This window comes from Rhinolophus ferrumequinum, chromosome 27, assembly GCF_004115265.2.
Source record: "Rhinolophus ferrumequinum isolate MPI-CBG mRhiFer1 chromosome 27, mRhiFer1_v1.p, whole genome shotgun sequence".
Lineage (NCBI taxonomy): Eukaryota > Metazoa > Chordata > Mammalia > Chiroptera > Rhinolophidae > Rhinolophus > Rhinolophus ferrumequinum.
In genome coordinates, this window is record NC_046310.1 from 12,942,069 (window position 1) to 12,964,941 (window position 22,873).

The window sequence follows — 22,873 nt, forward strand, 5'->3', positions numbered from 1 at the left end:
GTCACTGTTTCTCCATTACTCAGAAAGTCATGGTCTTTTAGCTTCCTTTCTTGCTAGAATTTAGCTCTAAAAATGTATAAGGAAAGATCACCATTGGTTTTTTTCACTTGTGTCTTCTACTAAATAAAACAGTTCCACTAAGCAAAATGAATTCCCAAACAAACAATTCACAAACTTGGTAACATATCAATAAAACCATGTGGAGTCCCTGTCTACTTAACTTTCCATCCCATAAATCAATATATATAACTCAATGAAGAAATGTAAAATATCTTCCCTGAGGTGGTCTCCCTAACGAGACAAGTGTCCATCGGATATCCTATAAAATCTTTCCAACATTACTGATTATATTCCCCAAACTGTCCTTCGTATCCCTGTGGCCATCTTGTGGTTACCGACTGTGCTTTCTAATCCCCTCACCTTCCCCCTTAGCCCCCCCCCCCATCTAGCAACCCTCAGTTTTTCCTCTATGTCTCCAATATTGCTTCTGATTAATTCATTCATTTATTCTTTTCTTTAGATTCCATATATAAGTAAGATCACATGGTATTTGATCACTGCACTGTACACCTGAAGCTGAAGCTGAACAATAATGAATGTCAACTACAATTTTATATATGTATACAGTTACAAGAAGCGGAGTACAGCATTAGGAATAGAGACCGTGGAAATGTAATGGCTGTGTGCGATGTCAGAGGGGTACTGGATGGGGGAGGGGGGTTGTCACTGTGTGAGGGATACAAATGATAAATGTCTAACTATTACATTGTTTTGTGCACCTGAAACTAATAAAAAAAAATATTGATAAAAAAAAAGTGAAATAAAATGAGGACCCTGAAACAGTCTATTCTACTGGTCTCTAAGACCTTTAAAATAAAAAAAAACAAAACTTAATTCTATATCAAAGACCACCACAAAACTCATAAATTGCAAATCTGAGAGTTGTTCGTAAGCAAAGAAATACTTCTTACATTTAATCACATTACTGGGAAAGAAATCGTATTATTTTTCAGCTGAGTAATAGCTCTCAATGCTTGGGAACCTTAAACAAGGCCAATTTATGACATCAAAAACTAAAACAAGTAAAGAGCATAGAGTCAAAAAGTTTAATTTTATCACAATTGTTTTTAAAGTCAGCTATAATCTTGACAAATATTATGGGTAAGTCTACAACAAGTCTCTAATTTCCAAGATACAAAAGGCAATAAATATACGTTGAAATTCAGCCTAAAAACAAGATTCTAAATCTAATTACCTGTAGTGTAGCTTGGTTTCAATATTTCCAATATATGTATAATTCTTAAAATGCTACAAGAACTCATATAGTAAGAAAGTTATTGCTCACTGACTACTAACCAGCAGTTCCTCACTGACAATATACAGGTGTGTGGAATCTTCGAGCCTTCACGCGAGTCCCCTGAGGGCCTGCTGGTGCTGACGGACAATCGGGGATGGTGCCATGACGGCACTGGTCCTTTCTGGTGGGAGCAGGTACAGGCAGGTGCCAAAACACTCCAACTGACCTAGACATGAAGCTTTCCCAGTGGCTCAATAAGCGGTCCTATTTCTTGCGGGGAAACAGGATTGTCACCAGGTATCGGGGACACCTTTACCCCAAGGCAGTAAGATCAGCTCACTTATAATACAAGCTCCATTTCGTGGGGATGAACTTCCTCCACGAACAGCGAGTCCTTCGATCCTTCATCTTCTTCCAGAGCATTCTTCATGGCTTTCGAGTTACATTGTCATTAAAATAAGTCTTCTGAAATTTGTGCCAAGTACAATCATGTTACTTCTTAGTGATAACAGAGATTAATTTCTTCATTAACTACAATTCTATAAAGTTTCAGGCCAAGCTCCTTTGTCTTGGTTTAATTCTTGGGTATAGCTGTAAGAGAGTTCATAAAATATTTACATACTGTACAGACACGTGAGAGTATAACAAACATCTCAAGAAATATTAGAGAGGGGGGTTGATGGCACAGGATAGAAATTAAGCTAAAGAAAGGACTCCTTCTGCCATATGAAGCATCTCAAGCTATTTGAGGACACAAAGATTCACAATGAGCAACTCTCCTAATCAGCTATTCTGCAAGGACATGTGAAAGTGCAGTGATGTAAAAATCCACGACGGCGAAGCATGGACTCAATCTGCACGACCTGCTGACTGTAAACCAAGTCTCCTACGGCATACAAAGTGCTGACGGTGACTGGAGTATATTCCATAAGCTCCAGCACTGGCGCTGCCATGCCAAGGGACGAGGTAAGAGATTCAAGTCTCTTTTAACTTGGTTCACAGTGGACATAACACTGTGTCATGGGACTTGAGGCTGTCAGGAACGAAATGCCACAGACTAAAAGTCTACAGATTTAAGGAAGGATAAGTGGGGTGCTTTGTTTCAGGACTTTGTGGGTTTGTGTTTTCCGTAACAAGGGCTGGAGCGGAGGGTGCAGGTCACCAGATCTCTGGTCTTAAAGCCAAGAGCAAGTCAAACTAGTCCTTCAACTGGCAACTAAACAAAAGCCTCCTCCTCCGTCTCCTCCTCCTCTCATAGACAAAGGGGAGAAAAGCTTTACTGAAAGAAAGCAGAGTCAGACTTCCAGCCAAAACTGGAAAACTAACTGGCGGACCAGTGTTATACAAAGAATTATTTTTCTCCGAGAAAAGATTTTTAGCCAATACCATTTTTTAGACTCATATCTGAGCCTTTGACTAAAAATGTAACATTTATGCAATTTCCTTTTTTTCAACCTCAAAAAAACCAAAAAAAAAAAAGGTGTATAGAGGCCACTTCTATCCAGAAAAGATTTCCAAAGGACTAAGAGTATTTAAATGTTAAATTGAGATGGAAATCTTCAGTCCAGTCTGTTGATTTCAGAACCTTTTGAGAGTCATACATATGAAGCAGAACTGAGTCTTCGGCCAGCGCTTCCACAAGTGGGGACGGACCATTCTCCCACGTGTCATAAACCACAGGACCTCTTTGTTAAAAAATTAAAATAAGACTCAAATAAGCAACTAGCTCTCAGAGGTAGAGCTTTTCTCAGATAAGAAACTGCAAAAGTCGAAGTGCTTATTTGCTATTGATGTTTGTTAGAGATGGAAAGTGGCTCCCCATAAGACATTACATTTCTCTGGGGTTAGAGACGCTGCAGAAGCAAACAGGGGTGCTTGAAAGAGAACAACCTTTATATTTCTACTTTCATCCGGTAAGTTGAAAGCGTTTTTAAAGGGCTCGATGCCTAATTTTTTTCACTTTCATTATGATCACACGAAGGCATATTGCCTGAACCCCAAATGTGTGTTTAATAATAAATTCTGCTATCTGGAAGGCAGCAGTCAGGATGGATGAAGTCATTCATGCTGCCCATCAGACAAACGACAATGGAGAAGGGGGAGTCGGGACGAGAAGACACTGGTCACAATCCAGACAGCCAGGTACCGACACTGGAGTCATTTTAACCACCTCCACAGAAGGTGATGCCCAGGCAGCGGGCCACTCACAGACAGAACCCCGATCATGGCCTCAATGCCAGAGCAGAAGCTCAATGTGGGCACAGACCACATCTGTCCGACAGTTGATGAAAATATCAATCAAGGTATCTCCCATCGGCTACATATTCAACAGCTGCTTTATCCTCGCAACAACCTTAAGGAGGCCACTTTCTCTGGCCCTCCCCCATCCTTTCTGCTGCCCTGGTACCCACATCCTACATGCTGCTGGGGATCTGGGGATGTGGGGGCCAGTACCCCTGAGCCGTACGCCGTGAGCTGCAGGTGACGTCAGCCCTCCCCTCCCTCAGACACCCCTCACTTCCTCACAACAGTGGGTTTTGTGAGCACTGGTACCTTTCAACTTTTACCTCGGTCTCTCACTTATCTTAATTGTTTCTCTCCCTCCCTTTCACACGTCCAACATGGCCCCTGTGCACACACAACCGGACGAGGGAACACGGGAAGTTGTGCAAGAGCCTAATGCACTTCCGGTCTCCTCTTTGTAGCCTCTGTCCGACCACACTAGCCTTTTCCCTGAACATACTCCTGAGAATCTTGATCTGATGACAGCACTCCCTTCGCACTAACATAGAAGTGTTACTCATTTACATGTGTTTATATCTTATTTTCTTGGTTTTCATGAAACTTAAATAGTAGAGAAAGAGCAAAGAATTTTGTCTTTAATGCCCTATGTGAGGTCACTACCAAATATGCAAATCCTGATTTAAACAAATTTAAAATTTACGTGAAGGTCCTAAGTTCAATTCCCCTCACATTATCCAGTTACTTTTACTCTATCTGTAAATGTAGACGGCACCCCTGACCTCTGGGCCTGGCAAACATATAAACGTGCTATTGCTCATAACAGGAGTCACTGTAAATGTGGCCGTAAGTCTAAATCTAAGACCATCAGAATTTTCTAATCCACGTCTCATTAACAAAGGGCAGTGAGTTACCGTATCAGTTTCGCAAAGCTCCTGACATAAAAACATCATCAGGGTTGGAATAACTTACTCCCAGCAGATTGCGTGGAACGTATCCCTCCTTCTCATTCAAGCGCGCCCACCACCATTCAATTTCATCTTCGTCTTCCCTACGGATGATTGTCATGCAGTCTCCCTCTTTCATGGGCAGCTCGTCGTCATTCTGAGGTTCATAATCCCAAAGAGCATAAATGACTCCTTTATTCATTATGCCCATTTTCTCCTGAACTCCTATAATCAGGATGAGAAGAAACAGCACAGAATATGTAACTCGGAGAATGCCACCCTTAAGAACTTTTAGCTATCATGAGATGTGAAATACAGTACGGGGAATATAATCAGTAATGTTGTGAAAACTATATATGGTGTCCAAGGGGTACTAGATTTGTCTGGGGGAATCACCTCATAAATTATATGAATGCCTAACCACTGCGCTATACACCTGAAACTAATATAAAAATAGTATCAAATGTCAACTATAATTTTTAAAAATGTACGTAGAGTCACGGGATATAAAGTACAGCCTACGGAATATGGTTACCGGTATTGTTTAACAGCTATGTACTGTGTCAGATGGGTAGGAGACTTGGTGGGGTTATCACTTTGTGAGGGGTGTAAATGTCTGATCACTAAGTTGTTTTGTACACCTGAAACTAATAATAAAAAAAGGGAGGGACCTTTTAGCTATACAAAACCAAAGGAGTATCATAAAAGAGTACATGCTGGAATGTTAGAACTTATAAACGTTCAATAAATAGACTTCCTGGGGCAAGGGGAGACCAAAAGCCAGTATGAAGGGCATATACGAAAGGCCCGTTGACGTGTGCTGTCAGCTCCATCACAGCTCTACAAACTGACAGATACCTGGGCATCTCCGAAAACCAGCATGACTCAGAATACAAAACTTTCACAAGCCCGGGAATAAAAAAACAAGTGTTTGAGTCTGGGATATTAAAAAAGGAAATGATATGCCTGTCAAATTTCAGCCTACTCCTAAGTGTAGGAACGTTACTTCATTCTTTCCCTGAAATGTAGGGAAGACAGAGAAAAAAGAGCAGAAATATTTCATCTATTAAAGTAGTCTCTATCAATTTCCAAATGGGGAAAGATTTAAAAAAAAAATTATATAATATGCAAGAATGCAGAAATATGACTAAGTATTTTAGACATGATATAAAAGTCTGCATATAGCCAACTCTAAAATAATGAGAATTCGAATTCTAGAAGATAGTGAAATCCACAACCTGGAAAGGGAAAAACTCCTCAAACATGCATTTTTCACCAGTTACTACCAGATGCGCAAAATAAACCTTGAGTGTCACCTTTCTCCATTGATGCCTTCCTGCCCTACAGGGCAGCGCTAATAACCGGCATCCATCACAATCATCAAAGGGCAGGCAATAGGAGGAAAGCAGAAGAGAAGGAAAGGAATCAGGCAATCAAGGTCCTGAATGATTCGGACCTCACTATTATTTTCACCTTTGTTTTTAGAAAAGCCAGGAAAATACCTGCTTGCTTTTGGAATAGTCAGGTTTTTCAACTTATGTGAACACTAAACTATTCATTATGAACTTATTATTCTGATATCAATTACTAAGATGTAGCATGCAGTATTCCCCTCTCTCTCTCTCTCTCTCTCTCTCTCTCTCTCTCTCTCTCAGCAAAAATGAAACAAGAAATGAAATTGTTGTTTTCCAAAATGAGGCCCTGACAATCTAAAGGGTCCGATTTCTACTAATGGGGACAAGTAAATTTCCAACTTTCCTGTTTAAATAAAGACATGCAAAGCATGACAGCTAGATTCAGCGGGACAATGACACTTCATATAGCTATAATTCCACAAAGTTTTAAAGCTGGCCAGACTCATTATCTGTTTGGGATGGGGAAGGGGGTAGGGAGAAATTCTGGATACTTTGGCATACTCAAAGTAACAACTCAAGTCTCATGTCTCAGAAATCATTAGGAATGGAAGAGAATTTCTCATTAGAGAAGAAAACATGCTCAATATCACTGGTAATGTGGGAAATGCAAACTAAAACCACGGGTCAACGAGAACACGGAGCATAAGGAACTCTGCTGAGAGTGCTTCGCTGTGACCTGGCAATTCCACTTCTAGACAGACACCAGAGATAAGCACAGACATGGCACAGGCGCAGTGTTTACAACTGGATACATAAATAAACAGCCTGCTGTCTGTCGAAAGTAGAATGGAAGGATAAACTATGATATAGTCATAAAATGGGACAGTACAGCACAGTGAAAAACAACAACAGCTACACACAACCACACACATGAAATCTCAAAAAAAAAGGTGAATGAAAAAAGCCACAGAATCACCAGTATGATTTATTTTATAGAAAGCTCAAAAACAGGCAAAACTAAGTAACATTAGTTAAAGGATTCATATGCACATGATATAACTATTTTTTAAAAGGAAGGGATGAGAAACATAAAATTCCAGGTAAGTCACCACAGATGTGACAGGGCTTCATCAGGGTAAGGCACACAGATCCCAGCACATACAATGGTAATGTGTGTTTCTGAAGCTGATACACGATACTCACTGTTGCCAATCTATTATCATTATTATTTAAACCACACACCTATGTCAGAAACACTTTTCCTGTCTGTAATATGGTTCATAAATTTAAAGAATCCCTGACCAGATGTTCCTAAATGTTTTTTTAAAAATCATATTCCATATTTTAAATAGAGCTCAAGGTGGCCAATACATTTAATAAAATATATATTAACATATTGATTTTAAAATATCTTAATATATCAAAATTATTCTTTGAGGCAGAGTTCAGAACATAAACAAAAAATAATCAGAAATAGCAAAATAAAAACTGGCAGTGAGAGACGAAGAGAACTTGGGGTTTGTGGGTCTCCCTCTGACTCTGTCCCTTCTCGCCTAGAGCCTGGAAACAGTTACTAACAGAAAAGAAGGCCTATGTCTTTTAACCACAGCGGTCATTTAATCAACTGGCAAAAGAGTTCCTGAGCGACTGAGTGGTATGGAGTCCAGGGACTCCCTCATTTCTCACTCTATTTTTCCCTTGTCAATTTCTCTAAAGCCAAACTATAATAAAAAGAACACTGACCTCAACGTCTGAGACTCGTAAATAAAAAAACTTTCCTTGTAAATAAAAATGTCAACCAACCTTTAGCCACCTCAAACGCCCAGTCCATTTTTCTCTGGGTACAGAGACAATGTTATCAATTAAAATTATAAATTCAAAATTAAGAAGACAAAAAAAGTCACAAAATTAGCTCTCAAACGTGTTGCCTTCATTTGACTTTATGTCCAGTTTGATTTAGCAGGAACACCTGGGTCAACTGGGTTCTTATACCGACACTGCATCTCTTGCTCATCTTGCAAAGATACACCGTCACTCACTAAGTACTAAACAAAGTCTTAGCAGAGGGTCTTTTGATGGTCAAACACCATTGACGCCATTAGATCAGACGTTAAGGCCATTAGCACTGGTCTCTTTTGTACTTGAAGACGCCCCTGACGTTCTGTTTCCAGGTATCCCCACAAAAGCTGCATTAATGCCTGTGATCAAAGCTAAGGCTGTCCTCTTTTCAATGCCCAGGACTACACGCAACACAAAAATGGTTTTCCCAATAGTAAAGCGCTCACTGAATATACCCGAGATACAGGGTAAATTCACACAGAGCTCCATGCATGCGAATGGAACGGTGACCCACCGTACAGAAACTGAGAGCACTGGGTGTAGCCTTCCTCCATCTCCTCACACTTGTCGGCAGCGGTCTGCATGTCGCTGTAGGTCATGGCAAACACAGCAGCTCCCGACTCCACCAGAAACTTGCACACCTGGACGTTGTTACAGGAGGCGGCGCAGTGCAGGGGGGTCCTGTGGGGGGAAGACGCAGCCGAGGCTGGCAGTGCCATTCTAGGCTGAACGACACCTGCTGGGCTACGGCACCTGTAAGAAGGCTCTTGAGTCTATCGTCTACTAGGTCCTGCCTTTCGAAAACCTCTCATGCAGTTGTTTTTTCAATCAGTTAAACGTAGGTACTTGAGCCCATGAGAGAATCATAGCCACAACGGTAAAAATCAGAGCACTGGACTACTCTGGGGCTCTTTGTATTCCTCCAAAAAAGAAAATATTATAATTTAAAACTAAATACAAAACTTACTACCCACTCTGTAAGAGTTATTGGGGGTGACAGTAACTTATTAGGCTCTTTATTATTTAATAATAATCCAGTATCCTATGAACAATATTCATCATTTATAATATCTCCTGTTTTATGTACACAAAAAGCTCCGTGAAAAATGGATCCATGGTCAGATATATTTGGGAAAGGTTATAAATTGTAATTTATCCCCTCTTGTCCAATATACACAATGGACATTAGTACATTAAAGACTGAGAAGTTTCAGGACATCGGTGCTGCAGGCGGGATGTTGCTTAAATCAGCATTTCTCAAATTTGCTGACACGTAATTAACTGTGCAGCGCTTTGAGACATTTTTACTATTTAACTACTCAATTTTTAAGACTCCATCTGCTTCCAAACTGGGAGTGAGGTGACTGTTACATGAGGGCATGTAATGCCTCAAAAAGGTCCAGCCGTTCCTCCTTCGAGATTACGAGCGGCCTGAGGTCACCTACGGACACACTTCTGCCAGAGCTGCTTGTTCACGGCAGACACAAGTGACATTTGAGTGACGTTTCCAGGCCATCTTACCATCCGTCACTATCAGCGGCATTCACATTCACACCAAATTGTACCAGGAATTTCACGATTTCCGTGTGGCCGGCACACACGGCGTTGTGAAGGGCCGTGATACCTTCGTCGTTAGGCAGGCTTGGGTCATCGACCTGTAACAGCCAGAAGAGCGACCGTCACTCAAATCTTTTGTCACCTGAACTGGCACTATTAACTAGCTCTTTAGGATCATGAGCACAGGAACAGACTCTTGTGGTATTTTTTTTTTAAATCATAATTGGAACCTACGGGAGCCAAGAGAACTATACCAAGAACCAGTCTAGAAATAAGACAGACGGAACAGCCACATTAAGTAGGCACTCACTATAAAAAGGTTCTTTAAAAATTTAAGAAGTACCAGAAACTGTATCCTTATAGTCATTTTTGTTTATTTATCCTCCAACTTCCCACCACAAATTAGTGTCTAGTAGAAGTGACATTTTCCATGGAAAGGAAGAAAGGTCAACTAAAAATATTTTAAATAGTAGGCTTCTGAAAAGTACAGACCGCATCTGTAATTTAACACTGTCTAGTACAAACCATACATGAGCAATTTTTAAAGGAGGGTAATGATCTCCTAGAGGGAAAAAAAAGGACTCTAGCGGACCCCTAGTAAAAACTGAACTTCAGTATTATTGAAAATTTTAAACACCTTTACAATAGCAGAGCCTGTTTTGGAGCATGCTCATGGGTTTCTCTTTACAACCCCACCACCCCCAAAAGAAAGCAATTTAAAAATACAGTTTCTCCACGGCCACTTTCTGATTAGAGTTTTAAAACAAACTACAATACAAGGTTGTGTTTAAGACATTAATGAATTAAATCATACCTCATAAATAATTCTCTGTACAAGGTCAAATTCTCCCTCCAAAGATGAATCTAGAAGTAAGGCAAGGGGGTTGAATTTCACCCTCATTCCATGAGCAATTCGCTCTGAACCAGTTTTACGCAAGTTTGTCCTTTTGCCCTGCAGAAGAAATGTGTGGGAAATTAAGGATCCTGGTCTAAGCAAGAGACCAACACCAACAAAAGGGGAGGAATAACCTATCAGTTGAGTCAGTAAAAGACACTAAGAATACATATATTTAGCACTTTTTATACATTATTCATAAAAAATATATACAGAGGGTGCCAAAAAAATGTATACACATTTTAAGCGATGTTATTCATGTAGCAATAGTTCACCGTAATCAGAAGTGTCTGGACGCTGATGGTAACCACTTTCAGCACCTCTTGTAATTGCAGACGTCAAACGTGACTATATGCTGAGTATTACAATTTTATTACATTTTTTTTCTTTCTTAAAATATGTATACATTTTTTTGGCACCCTCTGTGTATCATAATATGTAGCTTGATGAATACACCCATGTAACAAATGAGAAGAACTTAACCTTCTGAAACCCAGTGAAATCACATTTGGTAATCCATTACAGTATAAACTAAGAGTATAATCTCCAACGACAAGTAGGCTGGTTTCCTGTCAAGTACCAAAATTAGCCCAGATTGGTCTTTAAATTACCTACCTAATCTAGTATAGCAAACCCCACACGGTTCAATTGGGCAAGAGCACAACTCAGAATTATGACAGCTAATAATTACTGAATGATTGTTCATTTATTCCTCACGACGGCCCTATTACCTGCTTTTATAGATAAGGAAATTAAGGCACACAACCAGTCAACATCAGAGCTGGAATTCAAATTCAAGTAATCTGGCTTCTTTGAAGCCCTTCCTTTTAACCATTTCATGACATAATGCTTCCTTGCAGGGAAAGCATATAATTAAGGTAAATAATAAAGATCAGTTTGCCTTAATTTAACTAGACTCCAAGATATATGAATGAATTAAGCAAGTCTTTCTACATTTGAATGTCAGGCTTTAAAAAAATAAGGCAAAATTATTAAGACTAGCTCGAACATCCTGTAAAATGGATTTCTTAAACACATCTAACAAAAGTGGAAATGATTCCTAAGGTCTGATATGGTACACATGTCTATTTTATTTCAAATGTGGAAAACCACTGAGTTCTGAAAGTCATTAAGTGGCAATCAATATATTTCACAAATGTGCAATGGCTAAAATGTTGTTTCTTGAAAAACCGAAGTGTACACATGATATGACTGTAATAATACAACCGATAAGGACACCTGCCATCTCCACTTTCAAATCAAAGTATGAGATAGCAGCTTCTAGTTTATTTAAACTAAGAGGGAAAAGGTAAACCTCTTTCCTAGGAAGAAAATAATAGAATCTTAAAAAGAAAGTATGATTTTTTTTTTAATTTTTTTTTTACAAACTCTGGTTTTCTTTTTCTCTCTTTGAAAGTATGAATTATTTTGGCACAAGAACAAAAAGAGGGGAAATGACAAAAGTACTAGATGTTAAAACTTCTTTCCTTTTTGCACGGGTAACACTCAAATGAAGAGAACCAAGCTTCAGGACTTGGAGGGACAAAGTTGTTTAAAACGTGTTAACCTCTACCTTAAAACATTTTTTCCTAGAATACAGTGTTTACTAAATAAAACTTTTAAGCAAATGTTTACTGTAACCAGTAGCTAAAGCAACTCTGGATAATCCTTATCCTTGAATACTAACACATCTAAAAGAAGTAATAAGGCATCAAACATATAAAGCACTTTTCCAAAAATTCTTATAATATGCTGTTTTGCTTTTGACCAGGTTTCAAAAGTTCGTAGTGTAGCATCCCACTGACATGAAATGACTTCAAATTAAACTCTGAAAAAACTGACTTTCTTTAAAGACAATCTGGGATGTTTATCTTCTCTCATCTATTTCAAAGCGGTATGATAAACTCCCAAATAAAAGCTTAATATTTGGAAGGAGTGTGGAAGACATGCCCAAATCAAAACATACAAAGCTTCAGGATAACGTACAAACCTTTGGGGTTATTATGCTACGCAGAGATTTCACACTATGTTGAAGGTAAGAAAGAGGCTAAGTAGATGTCCACCCCACCCACCCCCATTTCATCCAGAACCCTTCCAATTTTCTGTGTTGGGAGTTTGAGGTTCCAGGTGAATATTACATTAAAAATAAATTTCACTGCTAGAAAAAGAAAAGTTTGAAAGAGTGATTTCAACAATGAGAGAAGTTGAACCATCTGCCTGGGTTCACAGAACTAAACTAGGAACGGAAGTTTCAAATCTTGGTCGTCTCATCCCCAGTCGAGTGTGCTTCCCTAGTATGTGACATCAGCTAGGTAAGAAAGAGCAAATGTGGTATTTACAGGTACAAGAATAAAACTGTTTGCTTCACACACAAAGAAGGGTTCTCCCGAAAACACAAAAATGTTCTTTATACTAAACATAGTGAATTTTGAAAACATTTTCAAAGCTCCACTGTGTGCCAAGGGAATTGTACAACAGAAGGCACACTGTACAGCACCTTCGCTACCACAGGCAGCTTAAACACACACCTTTTGCAAATGGCCCTAAGTGTTTGCTGGGGTTTCACTGAGTTCTGACAGTCAACCACCCAGAAGTGTGACAAGGCTCCCGAACGATCAAGAGGTACCACATTACTCACAGGAGGCAGAGACACCTGCCCAGTGATTTCAGGCGGACGCATGCTGCCAGAGTCTTCTCCTGGCCCCTCTGGCTCCCCCGATGGGTATGGCGGTGGTGGGTATGGGGGGTATTCCTCCAGGTACACGTCAAGCAGGTGGGGAGCCTCTGGATTTGGTTCTTCCACGCTATTCTGGAAATTGGGGCTGCTGTCTGGGATTCCTTCAGACACATAATCAAGGCCCGGAGAAGCGGCTGGCATGTCACCGTTCTCTGTATTGCCACTCCCGGCTTCCTCTGCGGATACTGGCTCAGGAAGCAGAGACACCACCTCCTTCTCTGGCTCCGCATGTAAATATGGATTCTGGATTTCCACTGGGCTTTCTGAGCTGGCAGTCCCAGAGGTTGACTTGGGTGGGTATGATGGCACAGAGATGGTCTCCATGGCAGCGATGGTGGTCCGCTGATACAAAAGCTTCTGAATATTCGGCCCATTAGGACCCTCTGGCTCTGTAATCGAGCTCCGTTTTTTCAGTGGCCTTGGTGCATTCGACAGTTTCTTTCGTAGGGCTTCTAAATCAGCATCGCTCTGGTTTCGGTAAGGGTTCGATAAGAAAGGCAATAATTTGGTTGGGCTGAGCGGTCGAGGAATTCTTTCATTTTCGTGGTTCTCCTGAATTGAAGAAACGGGCTCTGTTTCCGGTTCCGGACTGCCGGGTGGGCCCTGGCTACTGGAGTAGATGTTCTCGGGGTGCTGCTGCTGATTTTGGGCACTGGCCACCACCGGCTTGCCATATACTAATGGAAACAGAAGAAAAGCACTGATTAGGATGAACTACACAAAACTGGCAGGTAGCAGACACAGCTAACAGAATTAAAGCCTCTTCTAATTTCGTATTTACTATATAAAGCCCTCCACTACAACTAATTTTTTATAACAAATGACAAAGCAAGGCTTCCATCCTTGCATCAGAAACTTATTAAAGAATCAAAACCCCCAGATTGTAACAGGCATCATTGTTTTAAGTACCAATAAGAAAACGCTACCAATAATAATTGTAAGGAACAACTGACTGTAGTATCCAAGTTTAAAATATCAAAATGTACAAGGAATTCAGAATCAATGAAAATTGGTAATCCTTTCATATGCCCAGATTGAAACTAAATACACACTAGCCCATCTTTCATAATTTTCAAGAGTAAATCCACGTGAGAAATGGTATTTGGCTTACAAAATTACTAAGAACCACTTATATTTACCAAAACTAATCCCCTTAACATTCTGATTGTATGAAAAGTATCTAATTCCCAAATTATCATATTAGCAGTTTACACTGAGAACAATGAAAGGAGTACAATGTAGCATATATATTAATTCTTTGCAGTCTAAATATGACATTTTAGACCACAATTACATGCTTATTTCATGACTAGAAAGCCATTTGCCTTCAATCAAAACACAGTGAATTTCATTCCAATCCTATAAACTAACGAATGACTCTTAGAAAGAGCCCAGCAAATGACCAGATTACATATGTTTAAAACAAAGTAATCTCTTTATGTTTTTATATTTAACTAGTGGCTGTGCTCTCATTAGAGCAACTTAAAATTCAGCAGAGAGGGTTATTCCTGAGTTCTTGGCTCTGAAGGAGCTCGTGGGTGAGAGGGAAACACATGCCCACAGGTAATCACAACACAGAAAACGGTGTCTTTCCTGTAGGTTTTATCCGCCAATTTGACTCGTCTCTTATTTTCATAGCATTACATGTTATTCATCTGTTATCATCAGTGCCTACTGCAGTAGCTGACGTTTCGCAGAAACTTAAGTTTAAACTCCCACTTAAGAAGAGAAGCCACAATTAAACAAAACTCTCGGAACAAAAGCCTGGGTCAAATAGGGACAAGTCATTTGGCTCCCTGACAGACGACAGCTCTGGTGTAGGAGTTACACACGTCACCTACGCAGGTGAAAACAAGACTGAGAACCTTACCACTCGAGAAGTGTGGCCCTCTGGATTGTGTCTTGGTCAGCGCACTCTGCACTGCCTGCTGGAAGTTTTTTCCGGGAGCCTGATGCTGTGTGTACATGGAGTAGATTGAGCTGGCTGCCACAGTCTGGGGTTTCCTGAAGTGGGGAAGAAGGGCATCTTTGGAAGGCTGAGGAGTGAAAGGCCGGACAGCGGCAGCAGGTGGACTTTCTTGCTTAGAACCTGGAAGAAGAGTTTGGTCTTGGCCGACAGAAAGGATGCCGGGGGACAGCAGGGCCCTCTGTGGCTGCCCTGCTGTTTTGGGTTTATGTCCTACGGATGCAACAGCTGCTGACAATTGCTGAGGGTTTCCATCTGGTTTCACGTCGGATGGTGACTGATTCGTTTGTCCAAAATAAGGCAAATTAACCTGCTTGGGTTTTGATGGAACAGGAGGTGGTACTTTCGCCACATTTTTATTTGCAGCCTGTAAGATACACACACACACACAAAGCCAATAAAAGTTCTGTATAACTGGGCACACAGGATGTTCCAGATAATACTAGCTCTACATTTTTAAATCATTAAGAAGTTTTAAATCTGAATTTAATAAGGGACTTTGGTAATGCACTCCAGTGCCTGCCCTGTACGACTTCCTCCTTGGGCACCTCTAACTGCCCACTTGAAAAGTTCTGCCCTTACGTAGTCACAGAAGGTGTCAATAATGGAAAACCATTCTTGTTCATCAGAGCTTCATGCAACCTAGGCCACTGTGGTAACAAACCCTTATCCTGGAGCACGGAGCTATAATCTGGTTGTCAAAGGTTGGGATCCTAATAGCTAGAAGATTCACCATCAAATCGTTTCATGTAACCTCAGCTCCAAATTTTGAAGATACAAAGTAAATGAACAGCACAAACACGATATTCTTCCAGGCACTCATATTTTTTAGAGAATCACACGAAATATGACCCAGAAGGAAGCATGTCAGTCATCTTCCAAAATCCTGTGACACCACAGACCACGGAACTGGAAATAACAGAATACTCTTATATTTTCTAACCTTCCAGATGTAGTTTGGTTTTTCCTGCTCTCCCTCATGTAATACTTTATCTCTTCTAAAAAAACGCATTTAGAATTACCATTAAAGTTTAAAACGGGGACTGCCTGAAGTACCTGAGCATCCCGCAAGATATCTTCACTGCTCTGGTTCTTCCTCAGAGTCCCAAAGGCAGGTGGGGCAGCAGACTGGTCGACTGTGTCAAACATTGAAAAGGGACGGACTTTCTTCTCCTTCTCCCTCAGCGGAACTTCCCCATCGTCAGCTGAAGAAGACAGAAAAAAATAAAACAAAATCACGCTGATAGTCAAACTGTCGGAGATAAAATTTCTTATTCATGCGTAAGTTTCTCTCTCCTCACCATCTCTCTGAAACTCTGTACCCATGGAATACTTCCCTATTTTTAAATTAAGTTGATTAAAAAATAACCCAAACACTACAATGCTGGTACTACCTTAATTCCCTGGCTAAATGACAGTGTTCTGGAAATAAGTACTGTCTGGAGTTTAAACACACTAGAAAATAAACTACCTAAAAAAGAACACACAGCACCTTTGAGATGGCCAAAATAGAAAGTTCCGGAGCAGCAAAAATGAACCTCACCTTGGTCTGCAGCATTCCCAGAGCTTTTCAGTGCAGAAGCGGAGGCGTGGCTTGGGAAAAAATCTGTATTTGGACTCCAATCAGGGCCAAGTGGATGGATTTTAGAGCCTAGAATGCAGAAAAACATCTAAAAATAGCCCAGCCTTCTAAAGAGATTTTTGATGGTTCGTTTGGCTACTAAGAAGTTTAATCTCTAAACACAGCTTTAAATTTTACACTCACAACAATCCTAATAAACTTACTTAGAAAATATTAGATTTTATAATTCCAACTGAAGACTTTCCCGCCCCGAACTCAATTTAAAATTAATTGTGGTAAACAGAAAGTCTGCTTGAACCAGCAAGGATACATCACTCTTCATAACCTAGAAAATGATTTCCAACTTAGCAGACCACGGGCTCAGAGGTGTGTCTTCCACAATGACACGACAAGGACGCATGCACCACAAAAAGGCAAAAAAGCAGATTTTAACCCAGGACTTGGACCACAGTCTCACAGATCAATGTACTCAGGTTTATTCTACACTGATATTTAGGTTTCAAAGCCATAGCTTTAACTGTTCCTGATAGAAACAAAAGTAACTCTTCCTACAATAAGACCCAGATTAGGTGGCACTATTGCTTCACGGTGGTAATTTATGGCAAAATAATAAATAACTTTAAAGTTAGTTATTTTTGGCACATGACAGTAGTTAGAGAAAAGAGACAATACTGGCTATTATGTTTTCCTCCCGGGGTCAGAATGATAAGGTCATTAAAGAATGTTTTCACCTTGATTTTCCTACAGTTCTCCCTTCCTTTCCAGCGTATTACAAAACGCTGGCTCGCACCTCCCCGTGTGTCTCAGAACTACACAGAATGCAAGATCACACGCCGGCGCCTCTGTGATTCTCATTTTATTTCCCAACAAGATTTATTCTAAAAATTATCAACAGGGAAATTCTCATGCACAAGCACATATGAACAGAAACGCCATTTATCAACAGAGAGGATTCACCACTTCACGCTCTGCAACAATGACACCACTAACCACATATATGGTGTTTTTACACCAAAAGGAAAGTTCTCAAGTTACTAACCTCAGATCAAAATTTCCTTATTCACAAGAGGGAATTCAAAATAATTTTCAGATTTGAAAAAATATTCTATTCTATTTCATTTCCTGAACAGAACTGTATTATTTAGGATTAAGAAACTTATCATTACACTAGTGAAGACTACAAGGAGATTCTTAGAACGTAAATATGAACAGGGGATAGGAAGACATTCTTTCAAAACTCAAACCTGGGGAAAAGCAAAAGTGAGGATGGGAGGAATTAAGCTGTGAAGACTTGAAAATGACTTGTTTTTACCTTTAGTCTGGGAAGAGGCCCCGGATCTCATGTTGGGTAGTGTGTGTACTTTCATGGGCCCCTCTGCAGGCTGCATGGCCAAGGGACCATCTGGCAGAGCTGGCTTCACCAGAAGGTCAGGCCTGGGGGGCATCCGTGGCATAGTGGACGACTGGATGTAGGGCCCAACGGCAGCCACGCGGCTTGGTGCTGACACCCCTTGCTGAGGCAGATGTCCATCAGGTGAGACCTTAGGAGAAAGCACAGGTCCTTTAGTATTACAAGTCAACTATAAGTCGGATTGGATCACACTCAGAAAAGGCCAAGAAATTCTCATAATGTTTAAAAATTAGCTCTTCCAGGATCCAGCCCTAGAGACTACAAGAAACCTCCCCAAAGCAAAGCACTGCACCATGAACTCCCACCCACACTTGATGACAAGCAGAGCTACACAGGGAACGGCATTAACAAGTGAAAGAAGAGCGGACTGTCTTTTGAGAAGCAGTAGCCTGGTCTCTTCTGAGGGCGCACTGAATAACGATTCTGAAGAAGCTGCGATGACAACTGACCTCACTGCGCTGGTCATCTTTCCCCTCCTCCTCGGCCGGTTACGGGACAGCCCACTTACGGAAAGATTTTCTTTTTGCTGTAGCGCCGCCTTCTTCTTCCACAGCCGGTCCCTTAGCTCATTCACACGCTTGTCCATGACTGCCACCTCTGAATTGCGCCTATTCAAACACTCCCTCTGTTGTTGCAGCTTGGCATTCTGCTCTTGATTCAATTTGTTTCTTAACTGAATAAAATGGGGGGAAACAAAAAAGGTAGCCAAGGAGTAGGAAGAACAATTTCTCACACAGATAATCACTTGGTGAACTATTATATGATTTCTGAACGCGTGCGGCCCCCTCCGCCTGTCCACACTGCTCATCTCATGGTTTAAATGTAAGTGTCAGACCACGGGCTGTGGTTATGAGGAAGGCCTCAGGTTTCCTGTGTGGTGCTATCAAGTTTATTCTGGATTCTCTGGGGTTTAGGTCTCCCTCCCCTTCCTTTCTGGCTCTTCAAGGAAAAGAGCCAGAAATCCAGCACTTCCTGCCACTTCTGTGGACAACTCTTCCTGGAGAGGGGGGTTGCCTGTGATCACAAGCAGGCCGCAGTTTACCTGCAGTTCCTTGTAGAGGCGATCGAGCTCGGCCACCGCAGACTGGTTGTCATGGTGACCGTCAATCCTGCCGTTCTTGAGCATCTCCAGCTGTCTCGTAAGTTCCTCTACTTTTGACACAGCCAGAACGAGTTCCCTCTGTTTTTGCTGGAACAAATTATTCATCTGTTCAATTTCCTCCACTAGAATGAAAAGGAGAAAAGCAACAGGAGTCGAAAAGAAAAACAAGAATGGACCACTTCCCAGGCAACCAGGTTTTACAATTAACTTTCTAATAAAAAGCAGAGAAATTTCCCAGAAATGTCCTAGAGCCAACCTATTTCTTTTATGAGCAAGTGAAATCAACAGAGACATCTCTAAATACCTGTGCCTCATTCTGGATGTGTCTTTAGCATGATTTGTATTAAGAACATAATTAAACATTAAACTCCATTAATTTCTTTAGAATTTTTCATCTCAATTTTATAGTATTAGATGGAACTATTAAGCCACTGAAATTTTAATTTAAATGGTCTTGTAATAGATGGAGCTATTATATGAATAATCATCCTTGCCTTCATTTAAATTTCAGTCAAAATATATTTCGAGAGAAGAAAATAAATAACCAGTACATGTTCCACAGGTAACTTCGGAACCTTGAACCATTTAAAAGCTGAATTCAGTTCAGCAGCATCAAAAGTACAGTGAATTATTCTTTTCAAAACATCACTTTACAGTTATCTATGTACAAGGTCTCATTGGATGCTTCTCACTTACTAGAAATGCATCTAAACTTCCCACGCTGATGTGTTTTCATGCCCAGAGTTTAACGTGCAGCCTTTAGGGCTGAAGAAAACGGACGGGGAACAACTCACCAAGCTTTCCGTTGCTTAGTCTCTTTTGTTCCACGTGGCCTTTAAGCGCTCTCACTTTTTTCAGCTTAGCTTCCTGATTCTCAGCTATTTCTTTTAGCCTCTTAAGCTTCTCCTGCTCTGCAGCCTGTTGCTGTTGACGCTGGTCTTGCTGTTTCAGAAACTTTAAGCGCTGCTCCTAAAGATAAAAGCCATCATCAGGCATATCATTTCAAACAGGGGTACCACTGACCCCAAATAATCTAACCACGACATGAGATGTCGACACTGAGGTGCGCATGTCACACTGTCCTGGTCTCACCATCTGTCCTGTTACACAGCCACCAGAACCACCTTGGAAGCTTGTTAAAAACACACTCCCGGCCCCAATCCCAAAATCTCCAGGGGGTAAGATCCAGGAACCAGTGTTTTAAATCCAAGTGGTTCTCATGTAGCAAGCAAGCCGTGAACCTTGAACTAGTTTTCATGAATTGTGGAAACAATTTTAAAAAGGAGCTCATGGAGAGAAGGGAGGCAGTCTAAGAGAGTTGTTAAATAAAAAGCGTTAGAGTCGAATTTGGATTCAAACCCAAGCACTGCCACTTACTAGCTACGAGACTGGGCAAATTACATAACCTCAGCGAGTATACAAGTCTGTTTCTTCATCTATGACATGGATGATCACTAATAACGACCTCATAGGGCTGTAGTGAGGATTGTGAAATGTGAATGAAATGTAAATCTCTTTGTACCTTACATAGTTAGTAGATACTCAATAAAATACACTTAGAAAAGTGGCAAAGAACTACTTTAACGCCTTTAGAAAACTCAAGTATGCAACTTAAAATTTTATTTCTATTATATTAAACATTTTAAAACTGAGTAATAGAGCCCACGCAATTTATAAAAAAGGATACACTTCTCAGATTAATATGCCTAAAACATATAAATAATACAGAAATAGTTTCAGAATAAGGATCTGAGGCTAGCGATTTCCTCTGCTAACAATCAATCTTTTTATTCGAATTCATGTCCTTATTATTCAAGGAATGGTACAGCAACACCACCTGGGAGCTTGGGAGAAATGCAAACTCAGCCCCCAACCCAGACTTACTGAGTCAGATCCTGCATTTTGAACGAGATCCCCAGGGGATTCGCATGCATATCAAAGTGTGAGAAGCAATGACACACACGACTTTGGGAAAGTTGGTGTCTGGGTGCAGAGGAAGCATAGGAGGTGTTGCACAGAAGGCACAGTGCGTGTGGAGAACCCTGGCCACGCTTCAGAGTCCTGCTGGGTAACACGCCATGTCTAACCATCAACTGTCGGCCCCAGTGTCAGTGAACTTATGGTCACTGAAGGGCTGGTCAGTCGCAGATCCTGAGCGCTTAGATCAGGGGCTGGCAGGCGATGGCCTGCAGGTGCAATCAGCTGGCTATGTTTGTTAAGTACAGTTTTGCTGGAACAGCCACATCCAGTCATTAACCTACTGTCTATGGCTACTTTCCTTCTACACCTGCAGAGCTGAGGCAGCACAGCCTGCAAAGCCTACAATATTTACTCTAATATTTACAATGAAAGTTCGATGACATCTGGTTTAGACTAGAAGCCTATGGCTGGCAGAAGCAGCAGCGATGAGATTGGTTTTGATAGTCACGGAAAGGCTTCTTCTATTTTCCTTGTTCAAGGCCAGGATAAGTATTAGTTTGTGGGTGGAAAATGTCCCCAAATAAAGGCAAGCAGCTTGTTATCGGTACCGAGCAGCAGAAGGGGACAGTGCTAGCGTTAGCAGACTTTAAAGTTTCTCTTGCTGTAGCCACGATTCAAGATAAGCTTAGCCCAGAGTAAGTCCTCTGCTACCCGCCACAGCTTGGTTTATTTGATCAGAATCAAGGGTCAGGAAGATCTTGAACAACTGACATGATTTAAGGGCTTCTACAAAATGCTGTAGCAAAGAGAAGAAAGCACCCACAGCAGGTGGTTTCTGGGTTGAGAGCATCCGCTCCTACCTGTGAGGGGAGTGGCTTAACAATGAGGGCAGAAAGTAAACAGCTCTGCGCATACACCAACAGGGGCGGCCTGTTAGGGCTGTTAAAACAAGACATTACCTTAGTAGCCAGCATCTGCTGCTGGGCCTCAATCTGCTGCTGCTGGCGAGATGCCATTTCCTGAAGTTCTGCCAGAGTCAGATCCATCCTAGGACTATTAACCTACAAATAAAAAACACAAGCAATCCACTTACTGTAAAATGATCTAGAGATTTCTCCCTCAGAGGCCTCTTTATATTATTTATAAGCTTCACGTGGACTAACATGACAAAATTATTTAGCCATTTTTCTTTCATAATATTAAAGAGCGCGTTAATTTGTGTATTAATACCCCCCAACATTGACTTATTAAGATGTAAAACATACTACTAACATACAGACCATATTACTAACATACACACTCTTAAGTGGTAAATTTAAAATTAAATACTTTCAATAGTGACATAAATGGAACAATTTAGAATTACCTTGTTCTACAGTTAATTTGTATTAGGAAAATAGTGTTTGATCACATTAAACAGGATATTGGGGCACTGGCAGTAAACCCAAAATACAGTCATCAGAACAACCTTTAAAAATATGACACTAGCATTAAAAAAAAATTCAAGACACATTGGATCATCAGGTACAAAAAGCAAGATGCCCACTATCATGTATCTATTCAACATGGTCCTGGAGGTTCTAACCAGTAAAACGAAACAAGAAAAAGAAATAAATTGTATCCAGATTGGAAAGGAAGAAGTTAAACTGTCTTTAACTTATAGACAACATAATCATCTATGAACAAAATACTACAGAATCTAAAAACGCTACCAGAACTAATACATTAATTAGCAAAATAGCACAACTGTATTTCTATATATTAGCAAAACCAGAAATTGAAAAACTAATTTAAAATATCATTTACAATGGCATAAAAAAAAACTAAGTACTTAGGAATAAATTTAACAGAAGATGTGCAAGGCCTATACATTGAAAATTTCAGAACACTGCTGAGAGAAAGACAACCTAAATAAATGGAGAGATATACGCTGGTATTCACAAATTGTCATGATGGCAATTCTTCCCAAACTGATCTATGGAGTCAACAGAATCCTAACCAAAATCCCAGTAGGCTTTTTTGTA

General features: G+C 40.6%; 1 protein-coding gene across 1 annotated transcript in view; it reads right to left on the bottom strand.

The window, feature by feature from the left end:
• Positions 1–1,092: 1,092 nt before the first annotated feature.
• Positions 1,093–22,873, bottom strand: part of TP53BP2 (tumor protein p53 binding protein 2) — a 51,722-nt gene continuing 29,941 nt past the window's right edge. Inside the window, exons 5-18 of the mRNA XM_033099578.1 lie at positions 21,809–21,910; positions 19,724–19,898; positions 18,870–19,051; positions 18,336–18,500; positions 17,729–17,957; positions 16,378–16,485; positions 15,891–16,039; positions 14,739–15,201; positions 12,770–13,545; positions 10,051–10,188; positions 9,201–9,334; positions 8,194–8,360; positions 4,511–4,710; positions 1,093–1,888 (exon numbers count right to left, since the gene is read on the bottom strand). Of these exons, the coding sequence (XP_032955469.1) occupies positions 1,847–1,888; positions 4,511–4,710; positions 8,194–8,360; positions 9,201–9,334; positions 10,051–10,188; positions 12,770–13,545; positions 14,739–15,201; positions 15,891–16,039; positions 16,378–16,485; positions 17,729–17,957; positions 18,336–18,500; positions 18,870–19,051; positions 19,724–19,898; positions 21,809–21,910 (3,030 nt within the window). The 3' untranslated portion in view covers positions 1,093–1,846. The remainder of the gene's footprint in view (positions 1,889–4,510; positions 4,711–8,193; positions 8,361–9,200; positions 9,335–10,050; positions 10,189–12,769; positions 13,546–14,738; positions 15,202–15,890; positions 16,040–16,377; positions 16,486–17,728; positions 17,958–18,335; positions 18,501–18,869; positions 19,052–19,723; positions 19,899–21,808; positions 21,911–22,873) is intronic.